Source organism: Hermetia illucens, chromosome 4 (assembly GCF_905115235.1).
Source record: "Hermetia illucens chromosome 4, iHerIll2.2.curated.20191125, whole genome shotgun sequence".
NCBI lineage: Eukaryota > Metazoa > Arthropoda > Insecta > Diptera > Stratiomyidae > Hermetia > Hermetia illucens.
The window spans coordinates 151,769,974-151,796,950 of NC_051852.1; the positions used below are offsets into that span (position 1 = coordinate 151,769,974).

A 26,977-nucleotide genomic window follows, 5' to 3' on the forward strand; every position below is an offset into this window, starting at 1 on the left:
AAAGCGTATCGCCTGGAGGTTTGTCAAGAGCTCTTGGAAATGGACAATTCTAATAGAAACTTCTTGAAAACCATCATTACATGTGATGAGTCTTGGGTTTATGGTTACGATGTGGAAATCAATGCAATCGTCCCAGTGGAGGTAAAACAATTCACCAAGACCAAAAAAGCTCGCCAGGTGAGATCAATCGTTAAAGTGATGTTCACTGTTTTCTTCAATTCGAAGGGTATCATCCATCATGAATTCCTCCCACAAAGTGAGACAATCAATCATTGTCGATACCTTCCAACCCTGATGAACTTTACGCCTAAAGATTCGTCGGTAGAGGCCATATTTGTGGGCAACAGGCGGGTGGTTTTCCTATAACGACAATGCGTCATGTCCCATCGCGTCCTCACTAACGAGTTTTTTGCCAAAAATTCGAAGACAACCGCTCCTGATTCCCCTATTCTCATGACCGTGTTCCGTGTGACTTCTCCAAAACTCAAATACCCAAAGAAAGGACAGACGATAGAAGAAATCAAGGAAAAACGCTGGAACAGCTGAATAGCATTCATGAAATAGAGTTTTCCAGATGCATGTGGAGAAAGGTGTCCCAAGGGGAGTATTTTGATGGGGATAAATTATAACAATTTTAAATATTTGTAATAAAGAGTTATTGAGAAAGTCCTGAAACTTTTTGATCAGACTTCGTACTTGCGACCGCAACGTAGTTGCTTCCTTAACTCTAAGTTACAAAATGTACATTAATTTTTCCAGTTCGTCTATTTCTGCAGATACTTATTCATTTGTGTTATTTTGTACTGCGTTACGAAGTACGTCCTAAAAATAAGTGTAATGGGGTTCTCACGACATTGAGAGAATGACTTTTGACATGTTGCCCATCTCTTCCTTCCTAAAGCGAGACCAGTTCGACTGATTGCGGACGATCCCATCTCCAGCCAAGTGCAAAATTCGGGCCTACTCCGTGTGAAATTTTTAATGAGGTTAAAACTGTTTATGGTAATGGAGTTTTGGTCATGAGTTCAAAAACGGACCTACCCCATGCATAGCGATCGGAGGAGGGGTAGGAATTTGACCGAGAATGCGGTTCGGCGAGATCGCAAATTCGCATTGGATGAACTTTCCGTGATCTTCATCTGATGACTATTAAAGTGGCAAGATACAATGAGACCTCAGAAAAATTGAGAAGGACGATCCAGAATAACGGAAATGTCGGACTTGCCACGGTCAATGCCATGAAACAGCTTCTGGGCCCATTTGGATTGGACGTGTTCCTTCCCCATAACGAGGCGCCTTCATAATACCATCTGCTGATTCTCCTGACTGTGGGTGGGAGTTTTCCCAACGGGGAGGAAGGAACTGGTGGAGAACTTTTTCCAGGAAGAATAAAAAAATCGATGCTCCCTTTGGCAAGATTTCTCGTTCGTAAGTTTGAAGCTTTCGGTTTGATTTGTTGTCTCCATTGAGACTAACCGCAAATCGGATACCATAAATTTCTCCATCGATCAAACTTTTTTTTATTTTTTAAAGTGGGGATCGTAGATTATACAATATTATAACCTTACCTAGCCACCGAATGTGTTTGAATTCTGTCAATTTGATCTAAACCTATCTATTCTCTGACAGTGAATCTATTTCCAATTAATGGATTTCAGTATCTCATCCCATTTCCAACCTGGAATCTGGAACGTCAGTCTAAATTAATACCTGTTTACTGCCATGAAATGGTCACTAAATTATCTTTCCTAGCGAAGCATTATTGATTGGAAATCATGAAGAGATGGAAATAGAGATTCACCCGAAGAATTTATCGTGATAAAATATATTAATTCATATCGAAAGGCAACGCTACGAATTTTTCTACAAAAAAGATTCACTAAATTGTTATATCTGAATCGCACAGGTTTCGATTTTTGGTAGACTTTCCAGTCGTTCATTGCCTTGTTTTATGGTTTCTAAATTGCTAAATATCAATATTTAATTATTGAATTGGAATCTGTATCTAGATCTGTAGTTCTAAAGGTGCGGGTAAATACCCTCTGTAAGATGGTTGATTGCCACTAAGTTTAGTTTTCTTTGTATGAAGTTTTTGCTTTGCTCTAAACGCCTCGATTTTTGTTGGGTCATTTAGGATTCGCCATTAACTCTTAGAAATTACAGTAAATTAGAAATTGTTAACCATAACGAATTTATCTATGAAGCGGGAATAGTAAACGAATTCACAAGTATCTCATACTATGCTTGTGATTTTTGCGTTTCCACGAACGCAAGGTGAATGGAGTGAGAGAAAAGTACGAAAGCTCCACTGATAAGCAAACGACATGAACGCTACAAGACAAAATAAGCCTCGCCGTGAGCACAATTCACGCTTCGCCATTTCGCTGTGAAGCGGGAAAACTGCGTTCGCACATATTTCACCTGGGCGGCTGCAGATTTGCCAAAATGATAAATCTGATGTGCTGGTTGACCAGCTGTTGAGTAGGTTGTGTCTTACGTCCGTGGGCTCTCTTTTTTCCCGCCTCGACTCCACGCTGGGCCACCTTTCTTCACGTGTACACACCGCGGATAAAAATAGTTTTCCCGTTCGTGTGGCTGAGATGTTGGGTTTTATATAAAAGCTTACGCTCGGTTTGTGTATTATTATTGTGTTACTCGATTAAGCTGTTGCGTTCACTAAGTCAGTGGGATCAGCTGGCGATTATGCGATAGCGTGAACTTGAAAAAAAGCCAGGAAAAATGAATGGAGGCCCCTAGTGACGTGAGGGCAAACCACGCATAACATTACGCTCTATGGTTGCTTGGCTGCTGCTGCTCTTGCCTGCTTGGCCAGGTGTTTTGGAGGAAGTTTGTAAGAAAACGAAAATTTGAATATGAGGTCTATTTACATATGTACTGTGGATGTGTGGCGTGTTTGAATGCCTACGAAGCTGAGAAGTAAAAACCAACAAAGACCAGTTTGTTGATATAAATTTCAACGGAAAGTTTGAAACGAATGCTCGTTATATTTTTGATATGGTAATGGAATTTGGAGGAAATGTGTAAGAATGTCTCAGAAACTATTCTTAAAGTCAAGCGGTTAATTCTTACTAGTCGAAACGAGTCTGGTTGCATTTTGTATCGAGTTGAAACCTTGTTTTAGAATTGTACGAAATATCGCAAAAGGCTTTTTAAAAAGAAAGGAGAGAATTCCTTTTGCTGAGATCTTGCACTGAAGAAATGAACAAATGGTTCCCGAAATATGCATGTTTTTATATGGTCGCCATTTCCTTCCAAGCAATGCATTGCGCGTTAATTCACTGGTTTACACTGAAATTTGCAACCGAAAGGTTTATGTTTAAATCCATTAGTTTTAGTGTTCAACAGGAAAATACGTAAAAAAAATTTTTTTCCCTGGAGCAGTTATTCTTAAAAGTTAATTTTATTTCTAGCAATTAAATTATTTGAAATGATAAAACCTGCTTTTTCTATTGGGTGGTGTTATTTATTGGTGTTGCAAATACTGATATTTCGGGAACCACTTCTTCCCTTCATCAGTGCTAACAAATCTACTCATCAGTGGGTTTATTATTTATTAGTTTAAATTAATTAACAATATAATTAATTAGATAGGTATTTTAGATTTAGGTTAATATAAAAGTAGTTAATAAACCCACTGATGAGCAGATTTGTTAGCACTGATGAAGGGAACAAGTGGTTCCCGAAATATCAGTATTTGCAAGACCAGTAAATAACACTAGCGAATAGAAAAAGCAAGTTTTCATTATTTCAAATACAGTAAATTTATGTTTTTTTCGGATACGATTTCACTTAGAAAAACCTGCAGGGGGATGCCAGATCCAATTTCGACAATTAGCATTTCATGAAAAAGACTAAGCTCAATTATCTTTTAAACTATGTACTACTCCCCTTCAGAGCCGATAAAAAGTGTCTGAGTTTCAAATTTCATGCGAATTTCGGTATTGCCTGTAGTACCTGCTTCGCTTCCAGATTAAAAATAAAAAAAAATAGTTGTATTTTTTGTATCGATAATGTACAAACTTATGATTACCAGGTGGTAACTGGTTTGCAAATATTTTAACTAACAATTTAGTGGATTAGATACAATGGGCGGAGTAAGTAACAATTGGTTCAGTTGTTGATTGAATTTATGGGCTTATCCGTTTAAAGTTTATGCAAATTGAAATTGGAACTGTTTTTAAGGCTTTGCGCTGATACAAGATAAAGGCACTGAATTTCTGTCTTTGTCTTTGATGAGTAATTTATTGGAAACGATTGAGACTGAAAACTTCTATGAAGGCACGATTTTGAGTTTATTTGAAAGAAGGATTTCATTGCGGAGACGGATGGAGAGAAACATAGGAGGAGTGAGCGATCTATACATTGCATTGCTGAATGCTAAAGATACTAAAAATTTGTTTTACCCGACCTTTTTCCTTAAGACACAAAATCTGGTAACGTCTTTAGATCAAGCAAAATGTGTAGATCTGTATGACTCAGATAGGACCTATAGGATGTTATAACAAGTTGGGAAACCGTAAGTTGGACGCTTCACGTATGAAAGAGTTTGTATATTTCCTTTATAAAGACATTTCAGTGAGTACATAGCGTGTAATATTGGGTTGGGGAAAAAGTAATGTCGTATTTGAGATCGCATTTTAACGCTTTATTTAACATACTTAGAATTATCCGATTTAAGTCAAATATGTGCCGTTTTGTTCGGAAACTTGTTGCCATTTAGAAGGTAACTCCATTATCCCCCTCTTATAAAACCCCCCCTCCTTATTTGCAAAAAACTCAGACAGCCAGTGGAAGAGATGGTCCGGACTATACGGTGAGGCGATAGGACATCCCATCCGAGCTCCCGTAGCTTCTGGCGGGTCATCAAAGATGTGTGATGCCGAGCCTTGTCCTGGTGGAACAGAACACCATTCCTATTGACCAATCCTGGCTGCTTCTGGTCAATCGCCTGCTTCAAACGGCCGTGTTGCTCACAGTAGAGGACCAAATTGAGGGTCTGGCCATAGTTGAGCAGCTCATAGTGGATGACTCCCTTCCAATCCCACCAAACACATAACAAAACCTTCCTGGCCGTCAATCCGGGCTTGACGATGGTTTGGGCCGGCCGCCACGCTTCGAGCACGATCTTTTTCGCTTGAGATTTTCGTACGTGATCCACTTTTCATCACCAGTCACCATCCGCTTCAAAAATGGGTCGAATTCGTTCCGTTTTAGCAGTGCATCGCAGACGTTGATTCGGTCCAAGAGATTTTTTTGCGTCAATTCGTGTGGCACCCAAACATCCAGCTTTTTTTGGAATTTAATCTTCTGCAAATGGTCTACTATGCCGGTCTACTTGGATGATTTCGACGATTTTAACGGTTTCTACGACGATTGGCCCACCAGTACGGGGTGTATCTTCGATATCCATTACACCAGAACGAAATCGATCGAACCAACGCTGTACTGTGCGAATCATTACAGTATCGGACCCATAAACTTCACAAATTTGTTTGGCCGCCTTCGTTTCATTTTTACCTCTCAGGTAGTAAAAATGTAAAATATGACGAATTTCTTCCTTGGTGGACTCCATTTTTGGCGCGCTATAACTGAGACTGAAACGTACGATTATAAAACTGTCAAAGAGACAACTGTAGCCCAGATTGTCGTCTTCGCCGTATAGTATAACCCGGTGCGATAAGTACAACACAAGATATGTTTAAGTATCGCCATCTATTGACAAAATACGACATTACTTTTTCCTCAACCTAATATATGCGTATATTATGTGAGAATATCCACATTCAGTATTGAATTTGCAAAAAAGCGACACCTTTGACCTATTCTAACTTTGTTATTAATAGTGCGATTTCCACTAGACTTGGTAGGATCACGCTCTACGTTATACCCTATTGCAAATTTCGTTGTGCCACAATGAAATTAATGGGGGTTTTGAAGCCAAATATTAAAAATTATAGTAATGTACTATTATTAACTTTCTTTGAATAGATATCGATATGGCGGGCATGTCGGAGCCTAGGTACCATATAGTGTCAGCCTCTTTTTTTCAGATTTTTCAGTTGTGTAGTTTCTGAGAATGGACCCGTTAAAGAGATGATCACTTTCGACCTCCACACTACCCACTTTTCTAATAAATGTCAAAACCAGAGCCGGCTTCAGAAAATGCTAATCGACTATATTTGATAAGAAAAAAAATCCTCCTTAAATTCGGTGTGGAATTACACTCACTGTATGCGTGAGCGTCACCAGTTTCCACTTTTCCACCAAATTTGGTGTGAATCACTACAACTGTCTCCGAGAAAAATGCATGTGATAGACAGACAGACAGTAACCCGATTTTAATTGGTTTTGTTTTACAGAAAACTTCAAAAATGACTTAATTATTATTACGTAACTATAATTCTAAGGATCATGACAACGAGATTTGACAATTGCGTCTGTTGTTCAAATTCAAATGTGCACAAATATGTCAACATTCTCAATTCAGAAACATATGTGTGTATGCTGTGAATTATGGTTCAGATGGACAGATTTGTCTGATATAGGTACACTCATTTGTTTGCTTGATATCCGAGCTAGACACAGATACTTGTCTGACAGATATTTGTGTGTCACAGAGATTTGTCTGAAACGAATGTTTATTTGAAGCAGACACAGACCTTTGTTTGCCTGTTGTCTGAGGCGAACAGAGGCAATTGCTTAAGCCAGACATAATTTAATAATGTTGTTTTTAATACGCATATCCTGCCAATACACCAGTTGGCAGCGTTGCGCTCGCCTGAAATTATTACCCTGATTTGACTCAGGTACACATTCACAGTTGAGTCGACTGGCATCTGACGTAAAATCACGATACAAATTAAACTGCCACCAGTGAGATTTGAACCACGACCTTCCAGGAAAGTAACCGGGTCGGAGGGTAATTTGAACATTTTGCTGGACTACCTTTTTTTTTCCATATTGGAACAGTAGTACTTTCTTGCCAGTCAGATGGTGTTCAATACTGATTCATCGTTAATCCGAAATCTCTTCTTAAAAAAGTTTCTCTACAAACAGCAGAAGTTGGCAGGTAATATTTTGCACGTCATTTTTCAAATATCGATGTACAAATATACAGAAAGTATTATGGTCCTACATGCTTTTGCAAACACGCAGTGGCATCGGTGTTGATGTCATCACAAGATCCCGCATAAAAAGCATACAAAGATGAGAACAAAAATACGCGAAGACGCACTGAATGCATCTGTCATTCTCACCTTCTGTTACAATCAGGTGCATGCCCCAATCACACCTTGGTACGCTACAGTAGCTTTGTACTGATAAAGGGGATAAGTCGCCCCCGAAATATATATTTACATTGAAGATCAAAAATTGCAGTTTGGAGGAAGCTACCCCTTGTCTATTAATTTCACATTCACTTGCAAGTTCACACACCATACGTCAAAGCTGAGGTATCTTCAACTTACTACCAAACTGTCAGGACTGCACTTGTGAATGTATTGGTGGTCGCTCGAATTGGATTGAAATCATTGTTTCTCAACTACGAGGCATACTCTACATCTATTGCTATGAAATTTTTTAAAAATGTTGGAACTGCGAACCCCCGCAATTGCGTTGAATTACATTGTTTCACGTTGCACTTAAGGGGGGTTCCCATACACCTAAAAGAGGGGTGCAACATTTTTCATCAAATATAACCATGTAATTTATCAAATGAAAGGTCTCGATTAGTACTTTTGAAAGCAAATGCTATTTTTGACACTGGTTGAAAAGCGGGGAGGGGATGCAAGGTCCGAAAGCGGTCAGTTATCTAAAAAAACTACCAAACCGAAAAATCTAAAAAAAAAAAAATATGGTAGTCCATCCGAAAAGTTCAATCTACTGAGTATATGCACATATACTAGTGTTTTATTTGTGTCTATTTCTGGTCCAAAAATAAAAATAAAAAATGTAAATAAAAGAAAATTACACCAGCCATCAGAGATCTGCCCTAGGCGAATTTTAAAAATGTTTGAAGTGCTTTTATTCCCGTAATAATTTCTCTGCATTTGCATGACTGCAAAGACGTTTCGCTGCATACAGAGCGAAAATAATGCACTTTCATTAGCCACCACCACATACAATATAAATCAAGATACTTTCATAAAATATAAAAATGTTTAGTCACCATTTTTACCTAATTTTTGTCTCCTTTACAGGTCGTCGGTGGACCGTGTGGTTTTCATGGCCCTTATACATTCTATAAAGGGCTAGAAATTGTGCCTCAAGCATTTAATGGAGTAAATGGTACACATTTTCGCCATCATAATTCTATAAATGGTTCAAATGCCCATTTAACCGCAAATTATGCAGGAAATAAAACAAAACCAGTTACAAGAAAGTGTTCAAATGATAGAAGAACAGATACTGCCAGTAACGATTCCAATAATACAAGGTAAGTTTCGTGGTTGATGATTTCTTATGTTTTAGATCAACTTTCATTTGAAATGCTTTAATGGGAATTATATATAGTATATGTAATTTATTAGCAACAGTTACCTGTTTTATCTTTTGAATTTTTATTTTAATGTTTCTTTTTATATCTCCGATTTAATTACTAGTTAACCTTATATTACCTCCACAAGTTATGTATGAATAGCTTCCGTGGCTGTTAGTAGTTTACTTAAATACTTAGTTGCTGATAACATTTTAATGGAGCAATCAATTAACAGTTTTGAAAATATTTAAATAAAAATTCGCACCTTTGAGAAAAAGTATAAAATTAGTAGGTATTCCGGGAAAACAAAATTTGCTGAAAAGGAAAGGAATGGCTTCGTTCAGCAGCAAAAAATTATTATTCCATTTGCTGAAAAGTCCGGGATCTAATTAACTCAGTTATGTTCGAGCGTATAGCGGCTTACCAATATTTCGATGCCCTTTCTGTAGTACGAATCGTCCAAGTCTTCGAAACACGCCTCGGGTTACAAAATGATTTCCTGATTCAATGTGAATTTCTCTTTATATTGAGCCACCGCTTCATGTTTGAGAGCAGGCAATTGTCGCTAGGGGCAAAGTCTGGAGAATACGGTGGGTCAGCAACTAATTTGAATCGTAATTGGCCATCGCTTTCAAGGACGTATGCGATGTGAGTGAGGCTATTTTGTCCTTATTTTGTCATTCCATAATAATTTCTGGTAGCTGTTTTTCCCTTCGGCAGGCAATCGGTGAAGATTATGCATGCGCATACCAAAAAATGGAGGCTAAGCGCTGATCTTTTGGTCACTGTCAGAATTCTCACAATATCTCTGGTTTTCAATAGTATAAACTTTGCGGTTTGCATGTTTGGTTCAGACAGGAAAAGTTTGGTGTGTCTAGCAGCGTTTAGGCTATGCTACCTGCCATTATTGGAACTTTGTTGTTCCCAGTTTATGATGATAGCTTTCGCTGTAGATTGTGAAGGACAGGCGCCTTTCAACCATTCGTGAATCACCCAGATTGCCGCCCTTTGCAACGCATATACTTCAGCTTGAATAACCGTTACATATTGTCCTAAAGGAAAGGCCTACCCCTCACCGCCAACCTGTTCTTTTCAGATACCAGCGGCTTCAGCGCAATTTCACTATACAGCCATTCAGCACCATTCAATGTTCTTGTTCTACGATTTACGCATTCGTAATCTCTTTTAGCCTTCCAGAGTGAGGTCCGTCTTTGCTGCTTATACGACCTATTTTGAATTGACAACAACGGAGATATCCATGCCATGCGTGCGTTAAGTATGTTGAGAGGTTGTGGTGCGTGGTTTGCGTTTATTGTCCTTCAAATACACCCAAAATAGTTTTAGTTATCCTGCAATGATGATTATTAATGATGGTTATTAACTATAATACCAGGACGTTGCTGATGGCAACTAACAACTCTGTTCCAAAAGTACATTGCAATCAATGTACTCCAAACTTCATCTTCCAGAAACCAAAGTCTGTCCCACAAAGCCATGAGCAAGGTCTTTCGAAGAAAATTTACACCAAGGGGTGGAAATTATGTAGACTCTACTCGATATAATTTTATTCAATTAATTTCGCCCTCTCACGATAAAAATCCAGGTTCGGAGATAATGACCGACTCCTCCTCTCGACGAACCTGACCACGGGAATTAAATGCATTGCTTTGGAACCTGTTCTCACAGCCGGTGAACGCACTCCTTCGGCGTGTGGTAAACGCTGAAAAGTGCTTTTCTAACAAACCGAATTCCGATGGAACTCACTAAGGTGATAGAAGCGGTGGGATGAGCTGTCGAACTCCATTTGTTCTCATCATTCCCCGCGGCATAATTTTACAGAAATTGTTAGCAATATACAGTCCTTTTTTTTCTCTCGCCCACCATACACACGCACACCAGTCCTTTTTTAAGACAACACAGATCTGAAGTTGAACATAGTACTACTCGGTAACGTCAGCTTTGGTCTCATGCTCAAACTAACAGGGCAACTTCAAGCGAGGAGTGCTTTTGTCAATATTCTCTAAACAGGGTCGTAGAGAGGAAACTTCGGCCTGAGCTCCTTGCTTCTTGAAATTGGACAATCAGCTTAATTTTGTTAAAGGCTTTCTATTCCACCGCTCTCGGCAGTTCCAGTGGTAGACATCTTCCTCTTCCCTTTTTTTGAGTTTGAGCTCGCCTCCAAACAATCTATTTCACTTGTGGTTCTTGCTTTTCGAGGGGTTGCCCTATTTTCTTCCCAGAACGCAACTGATCCCTGATTTATATTTTCTAAACTTAACCAATGTTTACCACTCATCTTAGTGGTAGTCCTACCTGAATAATATCGTTTTATCAACTGCAGCATATTTTTTTCGGTTCGTAAATAGTACAGGCTTTTTTCAAGAATGCAAGCCTACTAGAGGTTCTAATCATATATCACTATTTTCACGTCCAAAGTACTTGCTTGCAGAAGCAGGCCTGATGAAAGGAAAAGAGAAAGGAGGTAAACAAACGGGCTCATAATTTCGTCTCGGGTTCGAAATAGAGATTTTCTGGAAATAAATGAATAATAAGGGAGTCGGCATGTATTTCTCCGGGAACCTGGACATTCTTTCCAAGGCCCTAGGTATCACTCATTGTGGAGTTGAAGGGGGTTCAATTTCAAGGTCCTTTTCGATTCTGTTATCCTGCTTGCATAGACCTTAATAAAATAACCTTCTCAACTTTCTATTAGGAAATACTAATTTTTGTTGCCAAAAAGCATCAGAAGGAGATAGGAAATCGTTAGCAGGCATTATGCTAAAGGTGACAACGATTAGGATTTAACCGGTTAAGAGAACCTTTGCGCCGTTGTTAGGAACTTCCCGGTATTCAAGGCTTCTCGAGGAACCTGCGCTTTTTCCTACAATTCTGTACCATTTCGTGAGTGGCAACCAACTTACCGGTTATCTATAAATTCACGCTAAATTCTTTCTATATGAAAGAGCTCTTTACACTAATGTTAATGTGGAGTAGCAGATCGATCCTTTCCCAGGGACGATTGTGAGCTCTAGATTATCCGTAGTCCTGAAGACGAAATCCCGTGTCCTTAAAAAGAATCGACTTCTGAGGTGCGGCCTGAATATGTTAGGGAACTCTCATTTATTGTACGACTAAAAGGGTCGATTAACTCTTAGAAACGCGGTGTAATCTAGTTACTCCATATGCAACTTTTTTTTTAGTATTGTCTTGCATTCATTTTTATCCATACAAAGTTTTGTATAGATCAACGTGATGATCAGAAAAGGAGTCGATTGCCAGATGTGCTCCTTCTCGTTTTACAAAGGCTTAATACTTTTTATCGATTTGATATTTAAACATGTTCTTGTAAATGCCCTTTCTAACGAATCGGCGTCTTTTCAAAACATAACTTTAGTAGATGTTTTGATATCACATCGCTTTTGAGAAAAAAAAAAACAGATACTACAAAAATTATACCAAAAGATGTGTTCACATGCAAAGAACGAAGAATTGTGATCCGCATGCCCAAATAATCCCTATAGTTAATAGTCAGATACCATGCGCCAGCGAATGGGGAATCATAAGACTAACAGATTCGCAGGTGATAGTCGGCATTAGTGCTCAACAATCGCCACCGTTACTTGCACTAGAAAGAACGGTGTAATGTATCGGACGCTATATTACAGTACTACTCGGTGATGTTTTATAGTGTCTTGTAATGTGATATCACATGGGCTTTGTAATGACAAATCAATCTAGTTACGAAACATTACTCATCACAAGTGTAATATCATTACCTTTTGTCTACTGGATGGCGATGCCGTGATGTTGTGATATTTGGGTCGTGGCGCTCTTTGATGGTAATGTGGTATTGTATTTACATGTAATATCACTTCTGTGATATTACATACATCACCTACCCATTTCTACTTCCCAGTGGTAGAGAAACAGGTCCATACTATTTCTGAAACCTGGATGGGTTCGATTGTAATAAGCTCTTCAGTTTTTACAATTTGTTACTTTTCTTCGATTGTTTATCTATCCGTTTATTTATCCTTTTTATAAATTCATTTAATCCACCTCCTAGTTTTTTAACCAGTCATAATCTAATGTTTTTTCTTCTTTTACAGACTTAAAAAACCGTTAGTATTAGCTCTGGGCGATTGTATACCTGTTAAACCATGGTCAGATTCCTCAATAGCCTGCATAGCTGAGATTCGTATGATTTGGCGAGATAAGAATGAACCCTCACTTTTAACAGGTTTACGTTTATATTTCCTGCCTGAAAACACTCCAATGGGACGGAATTGTCATGGAGAGGTAAGTTTTTTTCGAATTTATATTAAAAGTAGTTCTATTAAGGGTTTTGGACTTATCACTAAATAGGTGACGAATACTTGCTAATGGTGGGATGAGAATATTCAGAATACAGAAATAGAGAGGATTATTAGAACGAATTTGATGAGAATATTCCTTTATTGGCTAAACTGTTTTATTTGAAGTCACAAATACTGTATTTCGGGAACCTATTGTCTTGGTGAAGCTGGAAGGGAACCAATTTGAAAAATGAATTAATAAAAAAGATCTGACCATAAAATTTTAGGACTTTTTGAATAGTGCACCAGTGGAGTGTAAGAAAAAATGCGGTTTGGAGCGCTGTTTAGACGGCTACCTCTCGAATGCAGCTGGTTAGTTAATTGGTACACGTTGTGAAGCCAAGTAACAGTTGCTTTAGTTAATAGACTTGGCAATTCTGTGGTCTTATGTTCAATGGAAGGGAAAGAAGAGCAACTCGTTTGCATAACGTTTGGTGTGAAGTGAAGGAACCCACTTTTTCAAACTTGCAACAGCCTTGGAAGATCGTTGTTTGAATTATTCGTGTCATGAATGGCTTAGGAGGTTAAAAAAAGGCAACTGCAGCTTATCTTTGTTCAGAACGCCTAAGAGTTCCGCCTTAAGAGGATCAAGTTACCTAAGCAAATGAATTCGTGGGACAATGACAATTTCTTGAAAACTATTATTACTTAAGCTGAAACTTGGGTATGAGGACACGTGGTGGCAATAAATGCCTAATTACCACAATGGCAAACTCGCATCTCTCCGCGACCGAAGAAAGCTCCTCAGGTGAAATTCTAAGTCAAAGTCACATGGTTTTCTTTAATAAAAAGGACATTGTCTACCATGAATTCCTTCCTAGAGAAGAGGCCAGAGTTATGAGCAAGTGTTGAGTGGGTGCTGTGCCACGGTAATACCTCGGTGCATTCTTTCCTTCCTAACCATTCGTAATCTCTGCACAAAAACTATTCGATGGCAGTCCTTCAGCCTCCCTACTTACCAGATCTGGTGCCAGTGGACTTCTTTCTGTTCCTAACAATGAAAAGATTCATGCAGGAAAGAGGGTCTGAGGTTGTCGAGGCCTTTCGAAAATAATTAGAAAACAGCGGAAGACCCTTCCAAAAGAAGACTTTAAGAGGACATTCTTGCAGTGGGCGTGGCACTGGGAAAAAATGTGTTGTCACTCAGAGAGAGAGTATTTTGAAGGGCATGCATGTAATTTCTAATTATTAAAAGGAAATTTATATGCATACAGAATCCAAAAGAGAGAATCGTGGAAGTATTTTCATAATATCTTCTAGTGTCCGCGTCCTTGGGGCAGGTGCAGGTGAAAAGGGAATACATTTACTGATATGTAATGCTGCTCTCCCTTCTTCTTCTTGTACATAATAACAATGTTCAAATATTGCATGGCCTCTCCTGGGGGATGTCCCTGAATACAAATTTTAGCAATTGAACACGAAGGAATAATACTCTCTTCAATTTGAAGATTCCCTTCTTCCGTCCTCCTCTTTAAATTCATCTTTGTATAAGGGACATTGGGATATCATGGCCTGAGGATGTTAAGGCAGAGTGGGAACCTAAAAGGCCGCGCCTCACAATACATCTGAGGCAGGGGAAACATTGGTCGAGGATGTGATCCTTCGTAGATCCTCCTTTCTGATCGTGGAACTCAGGTCCGGAGTTTTACGGCTCCACGCACGCAGTCGAGCTGTCTTTTTTTTATTTCACTTCATTTTCAGGTTTAACTTGCGCGTTGGTATTTCGCTAGATGCACGTCGTGTCGATGGATCTTCATAGGCGGACCTTCACGGTCAATTTCGCCACCTGTTTAGATTGGTGGGATAGCTCTACCCTCTGGGTCGTCTCCGACCAGTCAGTATTAGTCTTTTCACGATCGGCGATCCCATTTCGTCATTACAATCTACTGTATGAGTTATCCAGTTATAAATGTCAAATTGTGTCGATTTTCGGGGCCACAACAGTTCTCTACAGCTCCATACTGCATCAATATCGGGGATATTGCCGTCGGACTTTGATGCACTTTCCACAAATTGGCAGAATTTAATTTCGATAATACTCGCCGTTACCAGTGCAATTTTCGTCTAGATATTAGATGATAAGCTCAGATTTTCCCTATATGCTGATGCCTCCGGCCACCATAATGTTAAGCTCTTGTTTAGGTCGTTGCATTGGCTTTATCCACTTTGGATCCGATGTCCTTACTCGCATGTTCTGCCGATTCGGTTATGAGTAGAGTTCAATTGGGGATTCGTCGGTAAAAAGGATGCGAGCCCGTTGTCCTTTATCTAGAGTAACACCTTCATCGGTTAGCCTTTTACGGAAACTTTTCCGATCGTCAATATTTTTTTGAGTCGAAAGTGGTTTCGTTGGTATGTTTTCCCTAGGGATGAATTCTAATGTATTCCTTGACAGTTCTCCAGTTAACTTTTTTCCCATGACGTTGAAATTGTGGTTCTGATTTAAGATTTTTGTCATAGTCCTAGTTCCAACTCCGACTTTTCTCGTGACAAGCGATGTGATTTTTCTTTTACCCGCCGATGACAGGACAGAGGGGCTACCACTTTTGCAGAGGTCCTTGAGCTGTCCTGCAGGTCTCGTGGTCCATAGCTTCACGGCGTTTTATTGGAACTCCAAGTTGGCGGCTAATCAAATCTTATCAATCTTATGTTAAAGCCATGGTCTTACATGAAAAATATTCAATATTCAAATCATCGATGAAATTGATACTAAGCCAGTAATAAGAAGTACGTTGTTAGCCTTTACAAATATCTCACCAATTAACTAAACTTCACTCAAACGATTTTCAATTTCTTAATCTAGAATCTTGTTGCTAGAAGGGTTTCCGAAAAGAGGTACATGCCCTTTTATAGAACGACTGTAACAGATCTTGCTGGATAAAACTCATTACTGTCATAAATTGCAGGCTTACTTACCTGCGGGCATAAAATGAATTAAATTTCTCATCATCATCAACGGCACAACAATCGGTACCCGGTCTAGACCTGCCTTAATAAGGAACTCCAGACGCCGTGGTCCACCAACTCAATATCCCTAATAGCTGTCTGGCGTCCTGACCTACGCCATTACTTCATCTTAGGCAGGGTCTGCCTCGTCTTCTTTTCCTACCATAGATATTGCCCTTATAGGCTTTCCGGGCTGGATCATCCTCATCCATACGGATTAAGTGACCCGCCCACCGTAACCTATTGAGCCGGATTTTATCCACAACCTGACGGCCATGGTATCGCTCATAGATTTTGTTATGTAGGCTACGGAATCGCCCATCGTCATGTAGGGGGCAAAAATTCTTCTTAGGATTCTCCTCTCGAACGCGCAACAGTTCGCAATTTTTCTTGCTAAAAACGCAAGTCTCCGAGGAATACATGAGTACTGACAGTTTGTACGTCTCGGGTCGTTCTTCCCATGATGTCGATATCGCCAGCATAGGTTAGTAGTTGGGTCGACTTAAGAAGGATCGTACCCCTTGTATTTACCTCTGCATCACAGATCACTTTCTGCAGGGCCAGGTTAAAGAGGAGGCATGATAGGGCATCCCCCCGAATGGTTTAAAATCCATCCAGTTCGAGGCTCCTGTTGTGGTTTCGTAACAAGTGGTTTTTCGTGTCGGGTTGTCAGCCTTGCCAAACCCGCAATCTGGAGGACCAGTTGGTATAATTTGTCCCGTTTTTAGGCGCGGGAGACTCGCCTTCATCCTTCTCCGTCTGCAGCTTTTCGGTAAGAAAGAGCTCCCAACGCTGACCACGAGTAGGTGGAGATAAAGTTTGGGAGTAGAGTTGTTGGTGTTGGTTCAGCAGGCGTTCCGCAGGTTTTATGCTCCATTGTTGGTATCAATCCACGTTTCGCCCTGGGACCTATACTATCCTTTGACCACCAGGCGGAAGGCTTTGCATTAAGTGTTCCATGCAGGCCAGGACTTCCAAGCGGTTTTTCACAGATGCGCACTCCAGTATCTATTCCATTCCTTGTGCAGTCTTTATTCGTATTATTTTAGAATATTTTCCGACACACTTCCTCAAGTTGATTCCAATTCACGACCTGTGTGTAATTAGAATTAACATTGACATTAAACATCTTTCCAATTTTAATTTGCACACCAGAAGCCCCCTTTGAGTCACGGGAAAATTACCAGTGATCTGTTTGGCAATTTATCAAAAGTCTGTCGAAAAAGTTTAGTAATTTGCTGGGTAAAACAAGATAGTTTTTGCAGTAAGTCATCTTTGTTTGAGGTTATTTAAAGCATAAGTTCTTTGTTAGTAGTGAGATTTCCATCTGTAATGACAGAGTATTTATTAGAACAGTGCACACCGTTGATTATAAGATGGCCGGGAGATCTGGTCTTCAAGAGTCTGATAATTAGATGAGAGCTTCGTTGAAATTGGATGGATTTTTTAAAAATGTTCTAAAATCTAGTAAACGGACTTTTAACGAACGATGAAATATTGACTGCATTGTAACCGCTATAACAATGTCAGTAGAACAGTGACTATTGTAACTTAAATAGATATAATTACAATTATCTGTCGAGTTTGAATCTTTTTGATCAAAGGATGCTTAATTACGTGAACTTAACGCTTTATTTTAGATAAATTTATCCTTGATTTTACATTTTTCAACGAATTATTTACTAAATTCCTGACTTCCCACAATATCTTTTTTCAGGATGAAGTAGTTGCAATCTCAGATAAAGTAGTAATCCGTGCTGAAGATTTATTGAATTGGATTGACGAGAAGCTTCAGTGGAATTGGGGTTTAGTGAAGACACCTTCGTCAAAAGCTTCATCAGATTCCACAACACAAATGACCGCGAGTAAATCTCGAAACCACACAATATCAAGCAGAAGCTCAACCGGTTCAACATTTGACGAAGCGAAGAGTCCAACCGTCACGACGAGTGTATCTTTACGAAATTCACAATTGGACTTTTCCGATGTGGAAAGAGAGAAACATCTTGGTAAGTTTTCCACAGATATTTTCATTTTTATATTGCATTGTATCTTGTCTATCATATATCTATGAATTTGTCTTTTTAACAACAAAGGCGGAGTTTGATTCATATAGATATTTGCCCGATATTTACACAAATTAGATACAATTTCCTGAGAAATCTTCTAGTAAAGATGCAAATATATAGTTCAAGTAGATTTCAGGCGGATTTCAATTGATTCGATTTTTGTCTTAAGCAGGCCCGGATTGTTTTCTTTTCTCCGCGAGATTTTAAATAAAAAAAATTTTCTGGAAATTTTCGAATAATCGTTTAATTGCTTGTTAAGACTTCAGATTTATGAATGCACGTCAATGCCGTTAAAATTAAATACAATGGATTCTGTATGTATTTTTGCTAATTCAGGAGAAGTCAATTAAATTCGAATTAGTTATTGTTTTTATGGGATTTCGTCTGGCATCTTACACGAGGAGGAATAAGCTAAATTCAAATTTAAATCTATCTTCTCCAAAGTACTCGGTTTGGGGAAAAATGTACTTATCCTAACATTGATTAGATGATTGTGGAATTATTTTTGGGCGACTTCGTTCTTCAACATTAGAAACGGGTTTGAGAAGTTTTCTTTTTATGAAGGGTCGAAGAGGTCCATGGTATACCCGAGTAAAGGCGATTTAAACAGATGGGCAGCGGGTCCGAAGCGAGATATGGAAGAGCATACTCTCTATGTGATGAAAAAAGTTTTCAGCCAACTTTTTTAGTCCGAATGGCATGTATTTTCAGGGCCAGATGGAGCCAGCAGTTCTTCATAGGAACTGCTAAACTTTCTTCTCTGGGTCATAAAGATACACCGAACTTCAAACCTCCAGTCAGAATAGTATTCAGGGCGTTCGGTTCGGTGTTTTAAGGCGATCCTTTAATTCCTTTCAAATTGACAACTTTCCTCCAGTCTGTTAACAACCTTTCCCCTTACTAGCCCCATTTGCAAAATTATAGATTGAATTCGAACGAGTTGTTAGATGCTTGGTAATTTCTCAAATATAGTCATCATTTTTGGTCCTACATAAATTCCGTCCTGTCGTTCTTTATGGTTCTGACTGTTGGCCGACTATAAAAGGCAATGAACGGAGTGTCGCGGTAATGAAGACGAAATTGGAATATCTACGATCGATATGGGGTTGCATCGATCGTGGAAAAACTACGAGAGAGGCGTCTTCGATGGTATGGTCACGTAATTCGCGTTAACGAAAATTCACTTGCTAAGATTGGTCTGAAAATCGAAGTCGATTGTAAGCGACAAAAAGGGCGGCCGAAACAACGATGATTTGATACGTTGGATGGTGATTTGAAGGCCTCATGACTACATCCAAATCAGGCCTGTCATAAAATAAAATTGTGCAACCGATTGGCTCGTCGTCCAATTCCGCCTGTGAACGGGATAAAGGCTGAAGAAAAGAAGAATGAGCTCTTGTGACATCGATATTGGTAAAAATTCTTTGGTAACATGAAGATACGATTTTTTTCATGTTGGCCACTTATCATAATCTGCCACATCTGACAGGAAATATGTACACTTTTAGATTGGTAACAACGAATTAATCTTTAAGAGATCTTGAACGCTAAGAACCGACGCGCACAGAAAGGGTTCTGCGTTCTTTGTAATATGAGCTTTTTAATGTAGCAGTGGACACTGGCGGCGGTTTGATAAGGTTTGAAATACACTTTATTATTCAGTATAGTCTCCGTGAACATCAATACACTTGTCCCAACGAGATTCCAATTTATGAATTGCGTCCCTGAAGTGAGAACCTGGAAGGGCTGAAAAATATGCTTCCACAGCAGTTATGACCTCATCATTTAATGAAACACACTTTCCACGCATGGATTTTTTAGGTCTGGAAACAGACTGACGTGGCTAGGAGTCAAATCTGTTGAATACGGCATGGATGGATTTCAGCCATTGTCAAAATCCTCTTATAACACGGTGCATTGTTCTGATGAAAAAGATTTTTTTCTTCTGCAAACCTGGCCTTTTATCACGAACTTTTCCCTTCAGATGGTCTAAAAGGTTACAATAATATTCAGAATTTATTGTTTTACCAGTTTGCAAGTAATTCATAAACAAAATTCCTTTCACATCCCAAAAAACTGATGCTAACATCTTCTTGTCCGATTTCTGGACACGAACTTGTTTCGGGGTGGAAGAACCAGGTTGACTGCATTCTTTGCCTCTTGTTTTAATTCAGGATCATGGTAATAGACTCAAATCTCATCCATAGTCTTGAATCGACCCACAAAATCCATTTTATCTTTTCGAAAACGCTCTAAATGTTGCTGAGAAAATCGCATTAAAATGTGTTTTTCTACCATTGTTAGCGAATGCGCCACCCATTGTGAACACAGCTTTCTGAAACCCAATACTTCAGTCAAAATTCTGCTTACACTGCCCAATCAGATGCCTAGGGCTTCTAGTAAATTTCTTTCAGTCACTCGACAATTTTCCAATACGATATCCATTGTTTTTCCACGATTTCTGGTGTTGTTGCTGTTCTTGGACGTCCTTGATGTGGATCGTTTTCAAGGCTTACGCTACCACGTTTAAATTCTGCAACCCACCTTTCTACTGTACTAATTGAATGCGAACAGTTTTTATACACTTTCAACATTCGTTCATTTGCCTTTGCTTTTAAACCTTCCAAAAATAAAAAGTCAATCACTATACGATATTTGATTTTTCCCATTTCAAAAATATACTCTGACATGTCGATACTAAATGGCTTGTAAACAAAGAATGAATTGACAGATTGAAATGAAACTTCACATACGTTCACATAAAGAGTGTACCAACATAACAAAATAAATTTAGGCTAGTGGCCACACCGTCTCTCATCGAACCCCAGAACTTATTAAACAGAAAGACAGAGAACGCACATTCCCCGTTAAGCTACATGTGATACACTGGAATTCCTTCTACACCCAGGCTCTGGTGCTATGAGGTAAGGAGGAAGATGAAGAAACCGAGTGCCACCACGGCGAAGAGAACCTCGATGTGGTGGCGTCGGGAAACCGTTGTACTCACTTTGGTTTGCTGGCCGTGGTGCAGTAGACGAATGCCCCAAGGTTTAATAAGGGCCATCAGACCCGTTTCTGCACGGGGATTCGTTGACATGGCTTTGGGTCACGAAACCTATATTGATACCATGGGAGCCGGGATAGCCCCTGAATTTACATGTCTCAGGAGAATTCCTGGTTCATATATTTTCAGCTCGGTTGTTGCGGTTGGCCCCCTAATGGGAGTTTCATGGGGGTTGTGATTACGTCCAGGCGGGCAGAGATCTTCGGGTTTCAAACATGGTGTTGCGTTTGTTGTGTTGCACTCCAAAGTTCGGTAGAGAGTTAGTTAGGTCTTGCATCTACCAGTATGAATGCTGAGTCATGGTGGTGCTTGTCTTATAGGGCTCTGATTGTAGTCATAAAATCAATCCGTGTGTTAAGAAGACCGTGGGATTAAGTCAACTCGACAGGTACTGTACTTATGTATAACACCAGGAGTATTAAATTCTCCTTCATCTTTTCGCTTTTTGTTAATCGGGTGTATCCAGTGCTTTCTTCTTCTCTAGGAAGCCTTCAGGCTCCACAAAAGCAATGCTTCTTTTTTATCAGAAGAACAACTAGAGGAGAAAAAGTTTCTCGCACAATATTTACAATAAAACTAGATCGCTAGTATTTGACTGCCATTTTTGGGCGTTGGGAACTTCCGCAGAACTCTGAACGCCAGATCGTGCTCTATGTGCACTGGCTCTTCTTCGTTTTATTTCATTTTTTGGTATGAGTTTCTTAATAATTACCCAATTAAAGTAAATGTTTTATTTTTAATTTATTAGTTAATTAATTTTACGGTTGATAACCTGAACGTAGCCGAATATTATGTTAAAAATTTTGAAATTGATATAGCAGCAAGAACCATAAGCCATATCATTAAACAAAACTTGAGACTTGGGGCTTTCAAACGACGGGCATGACGTAGATATGGTGGAGCTAATGTCAAAACTGTCTCGCCCATCATCACTTTATCGTTGAATTAAAGAAGAGAGAGAAAAAATAGAGGCGGTCTAGATAGTTTTTGAAGGGACTTCCAGCTGCGTCCAAAGAAGTTGTATGCCTACAGAGTATCCAAGGTTAACAAATTCATGTCTCAATTGACTGCTGCTTCATGTCGCGATAGAGAAAAGCCATATAAGATTTTTAACTTTTGTAACTCATGACATCAAAAATGTGTATGAGACATGATTTAGACCTTTTGGAAATATGTTAGTTAGGCATGCAATTCCCACTGACATATTATTATGGATAATTAACTCTTGAAGTTTCTGTAGTCCACAATAGATGACCCCAGCAGTGGGTAGTTGTCTTTAAACGATTCTGTTCAAACAATTTACGACCACTATTCATTCTGGAGTTATCCAAATCTTCCAGTTTGCGGATATTTATTCTTCTTTGTGCTGGACGAACCAGGAAATTTTTCGTAAAGTGTTTCCCCGTTAACCCCGTTACCATACCACCTGTAGTTAAAGTTACCGCTGCAGGCAGAAATATAAAGTGAATGTGCGGATACTGCTGAGATGTATACCCAAGTAAGCAGTACATTGTTTTAAAGGTATTGTTAGACCTGTCATGGAATACACAGAGGCGTTTAGGTTCAATCTCTTTTTTTCCCTTTTTCAACAGTTCCTTCTCCAAAACTAATTGGATTTAAAGTTGGTTGGTTCTTTACATGGTAGGCGCAGCTACTTCTGCAATAGAAAATATTTTGAAATTACTTTGCATTCAAGTCCTACTTTTTCCCAGTCAGCTGCAGTGAAATTTAAACGGACCTATTTCAAATTATCTTATCAATTTTGGCCTTTTTGTGGGACGATATGATTTTAGGCCAGTTTCAAGACACCCATTGACACTTCAATGTTCAATTGGACAAAATAACCCCACTAGTCTCCGAATTTGTTTGAACCTTCTTAAAAGTTGCTTTGCGGTTCTCTAATAATTTCCTGTCAGAATTCAGTGTATTCTCTGTGCGATTTTCCGTTGGGCCTTACAATTTGATCGCAGACTTGCTTGGTTGCTCTGTCCTCCATGGATATTTTTAAGCACATATTGAACCTGTACTCACACTTTCTAGTCGGGCAATTTTTTGGGAATTATGCCATTCACTCCGAATGAAAACGAGAATGGCTCCCTTTTTGGCTACTGGAATATCAGCTTTTCTGCCCTTACTGGTAATTATCTGGTTTAGCTACAACTTGAAGAAAACGCACATTTTTTTAAGTCGCTTACCTTTAAACAGATAACGGCGCAATGGTTGAGGAGGTAGAGTGTCACCCTCTCAATCTTGCTGCTCTTGGTTTGGAATGCCAGTCGTCATGGGTGCCTGTGTTGGTCTTGTATTTGTCTCACTGCCGTGTGTGTGCTTATCAGTTACACAGTGTTAAGTGTGATGATAGTGAAACTGAAGCAGAATTTGACTGTGGGGATGTCACACAGGAAACACACACACATTTACCTTCAAACTGTTGGAATCTATTGATTTAATTGTTGATCTCACTGATGTCAAACGTTTTCATGATCAAAATTGTCTGTTTTACCAATGTATGATAATGCTACAAACCACGATTCGCAATGATGCTTTGCTGAATAGGAATAGCTTCAGCATAAAGCAAAACATAACCTGCTTCTAAAACTTCAATCGACAGGATTTTGAAAAAAATCTAGGCTACCACTGGGTGCCGCACATGCTTTCAGAAATCCACAAACAGTGGCACGACTGAATGCGACGAGAATATCGAAGACTTTAGACTCCATTGTTACGGGGATGAAACGTGGTGCCATAACGTTACTCCGGAAACAAAAGAACAATCTCGCTAATGGAAACACACCGAGTTGCCCAAAACAAACAAGTTTAAGCAGAAGTTGTCAGTAGGAACGGTGTTGTGGGACCTGGGCGTGTATTGCTTATCAAATTTATGCCTAGAGGGACTACAATAAACTCGACAAAATCATCGTAGGGGAAAACTCACCAAAGGCGTAAGACTGCGCCACGACAATGCCCATCCGCATGTCTCGCAACAAACGAAGGACTTAATCGAGGGAATTCCATCTGTTTTCGAAGTTGAAGAAGCACCGCCAATTCTATTGGCTAAAGCTTAGCCAGAGCTGAGAATATTTTTTTTGAGAATTGTTGGGTCCTAAGTCCGCATCAACTTGATGTCGGACCGGACCAAATGGGGATCAACTTACTCCCTCTTGTTTTTTTGGTCCAAGGACCCCTCGTTTAGGGTTTAACACCCAAGCTTTAAAAAAATGTCAGGCTAGGTCAGGTAAGAAACCGTAAAGCCGTCATCGCCTGACTTTTTTTTAAAGTTTGGGTACTAAGTCCTAAACGAGGGTTCCGTGGACCAAAAAAAGAGGGAATAAGTTGCTCCCCATTTGGTCCGGCCCGGCATCAAGTTGATGCGAACTTAAGACCCCAGAATTCTCAAAAAAATCATTTGGAATCAGAGAGCAATAATTTTTAGCGGTAAGGCCTCTTAACCCAGAAGTCAATCTCGAATGAGACTACAAGTTTTATGACCAACGCAAAAATGACAAAACTTTTGAGGTATACTAACGAAGGAACGGAAGGAAAATTTTACGAAGTGGGATAGGAAGGAGGCCTACTTTGTGGGTTAAGCCATGTAATCCGAAGTTTAGAAGATAAAATAAAGGGTACGCAGAGTCTATCTGTGAACAAGTTTATCCGACATGATAAGAACGAACTTAGGAGTCAGAAAAAGCTAATTTCCACGGGTTCAGTTAACTGAAATCTAATGAATGCTGGGCCCCACATTAGGTGCCATTTCGTAACGAGCGGATATCGCGGTAGTAGTCTGCAAATGTGTCTTGATCGTTTTGGGTTGGGTTTCAGATTCACTCGATGTTTGGCAATCTATCCCGAAATTATTTTCTGAACACATCTTTGCAGCCCACCCGCATCATTACCAGCGACTCAAATACTAGGTTCTTGGGGCCTAAAATGCACTGGCACAGAAGACTTGACAATTCCTTGATTGTTTTATCGGATGGAGACTAACTCGTCCTATCTTGGAGGAGAATTTCCACTTGCTAGTTTACACGCATATAGCGTATGAGTTTAGGCAATTAAGTAATGAGACTGATTTTATTGCCGCGCTTGTGGTAAATCTGCAGCCTTCAAATTCCCTTCCCCTTCCCCGGCATCCTTCCCATCTCCAATATATCACCACTGCTCTAGCTTATTTAGTTCGCCTGCTGTGTCGTGTTGAGTAGACGTGTGCTCGTTACGAAAATGAAGAAACGAGCAATGCGTCGCGATAAAATTTTGCACTAGATTGGACGGAACAGCTTCGGAAACGTAAGATAAAATTGTAAAAGTGCATTGTGATAGTGCTCTTAGTCATGCCCAGGTGTTTCGATGGCATAAAGAGTTTAAGGGGGGGGCGTGAAAGCCTGGAAGACGTGGTGCGGAGAGGGAGACCAGTCGAGCTGCGGACTGATGCGAATGTGCAGCGTGTGCGCGCCCTAATCCGTGAAGATTAGCGTTTAGCAGTTCGAATATTTGCCTCGGAACTGGGTATGAACCGTGAAACCGTCAGACAAATCTTAACAGACGATTTCGGGATGAAAAAGTTGTACGCGAAGATGGTTCCAAAATACCTTTCTCAGGAGCAAAAGCAGCATTGAATGACCGTCGCAGAAGACTGTTTGGAACTAGTGGAAAACGATCCCATGCTGCTTGATTGATATGATATGTCACCCTGTGACTTTTTTTTGTTCCCTAGAACATAATCGGTGGTCAAAGGAACCCCACGAGGGTACTCGTCACGTCAGTCGAAGCGTTCCAGAAATGTTATGAAGAGTGGAAAACGCGCTGGAACCGCTGTATAGCTGCCCAAGGGGATAAAGGAGATGGCCCAGTTGTAGAATAATTTTTAAATATACGGTTTTTATGGAATCAGTCTCACTACTTAATTGTCTAACCTCGTATGTTGTTCGCAGGAGATATATCTGATTGGTTTTGGGAATTCCACAAATCTCACGAAAAAGTGAATTGGCCGGATCTTCGGGACGACCTCATACCTCAATTGTCGGCCTTCAACATTATAGTCGCTCGTTAAAAAATTTAGTACTGGAGAAGGGAAGAATTAGTTTCCGAAATACAAGGACATACATGTATATGCAGAAGTGCACTAAAATTTCGTAAAAGGATTTTTTTTAGGGGAATCTTCCCATTGTTGGTTACCAAAGAATTTTTTCTCATTAATTTATTTATATCTTGATTTCCGGAAAAAAAACTAATTTTTGCAAACATATCTTCTACTTTTAGTACTAATGAGATTGAAAAGAAGAATCTGAGCGTTTCCAAAGGGTATACGCATACGGAGTATAATAAAATCTTGTTAGTCCAATCAGCAATTTAAAGTGAATATCGAGAAATGCCGGCTATGCAGTAACATTATGTAATGTTGTATCTTTTTGATGAACTCTCAAAAGTCACGAAAACTGACAAGAAATCCACAAATCACGACGTAATTCGAATATTGCTAATCAGCGAATTTATTTCTGATAAAACTGAATCTGACACTTCCATGGTTTCGGGTATTACCCGGCAGGTTCAAAATATGGTTCTAAACATTATTTCGATAGCGTTAAAGATCTGATTAGCATCGTTAGCAGTTTAGGATTTTGATTGTGAAAAATATTGCTGTGCTGTGGATAAATCCAGTTTTGATGATGCAACGGTAGAAATCAAACCCTTAAATCGTGATTTTCGCACTGCACTTTAATGTATCACTGGATAAATCTAAACCGCGATGAATATCTAAAACAAAGGCATCATTGGTTTACACAATAAATTCTCTGATTATTCCTTCATCACATAAAACTTATTCACATCAATATAATTAAGATTTTAAAGAATTTAAGTAGAATTCCGATGGGTACCTTGTGGTACTTTGTGGGCTGCTGCCGCAACTTTCACCATCAAAAATATCTTATGTCGATTCAATTTCGTTGGCCCGTTTTGAGCCACCAACGCAACAAACACTGTTATATCCCCTGCACTTGTACCTTGACGGGGGTGAAAAAAGAAGATCAATTGGCATTCTGACTCT

General features: G+C 39.5%; 1 protein-coding gene across 3 annotated transcripts in view; it reads left to right on the top strand.

The window, feature by feature from the left end:
* The window catches only part of LOC119655845 (mucin-5AC-like), a 197,957-nt gene that overhangs the window by 155,550 nt on the left and 15,430 nt on the right, over positions 1-26,977 (top strand). For all 3 annotated transcript variants that reach the window (XM_038061959.1, XM_038061958.1, XM_038061960.1), the window contains exons 2-4: positions 8,220-8,455; positions 12,607-12,796; positions 17,516-17,807. In XM_038061959.1, coding sequence (XP_037917887.1) covers positions 8,220-8,455; positions 12,607-12,796; positions 17,516-17,807 — 718 coding nt within the window. The remainder of the gene's footprint in view (positions 1-8,219; positions 8,456-12,606; positions 12,797-17,515; positions 17,808-26,977) is intronic.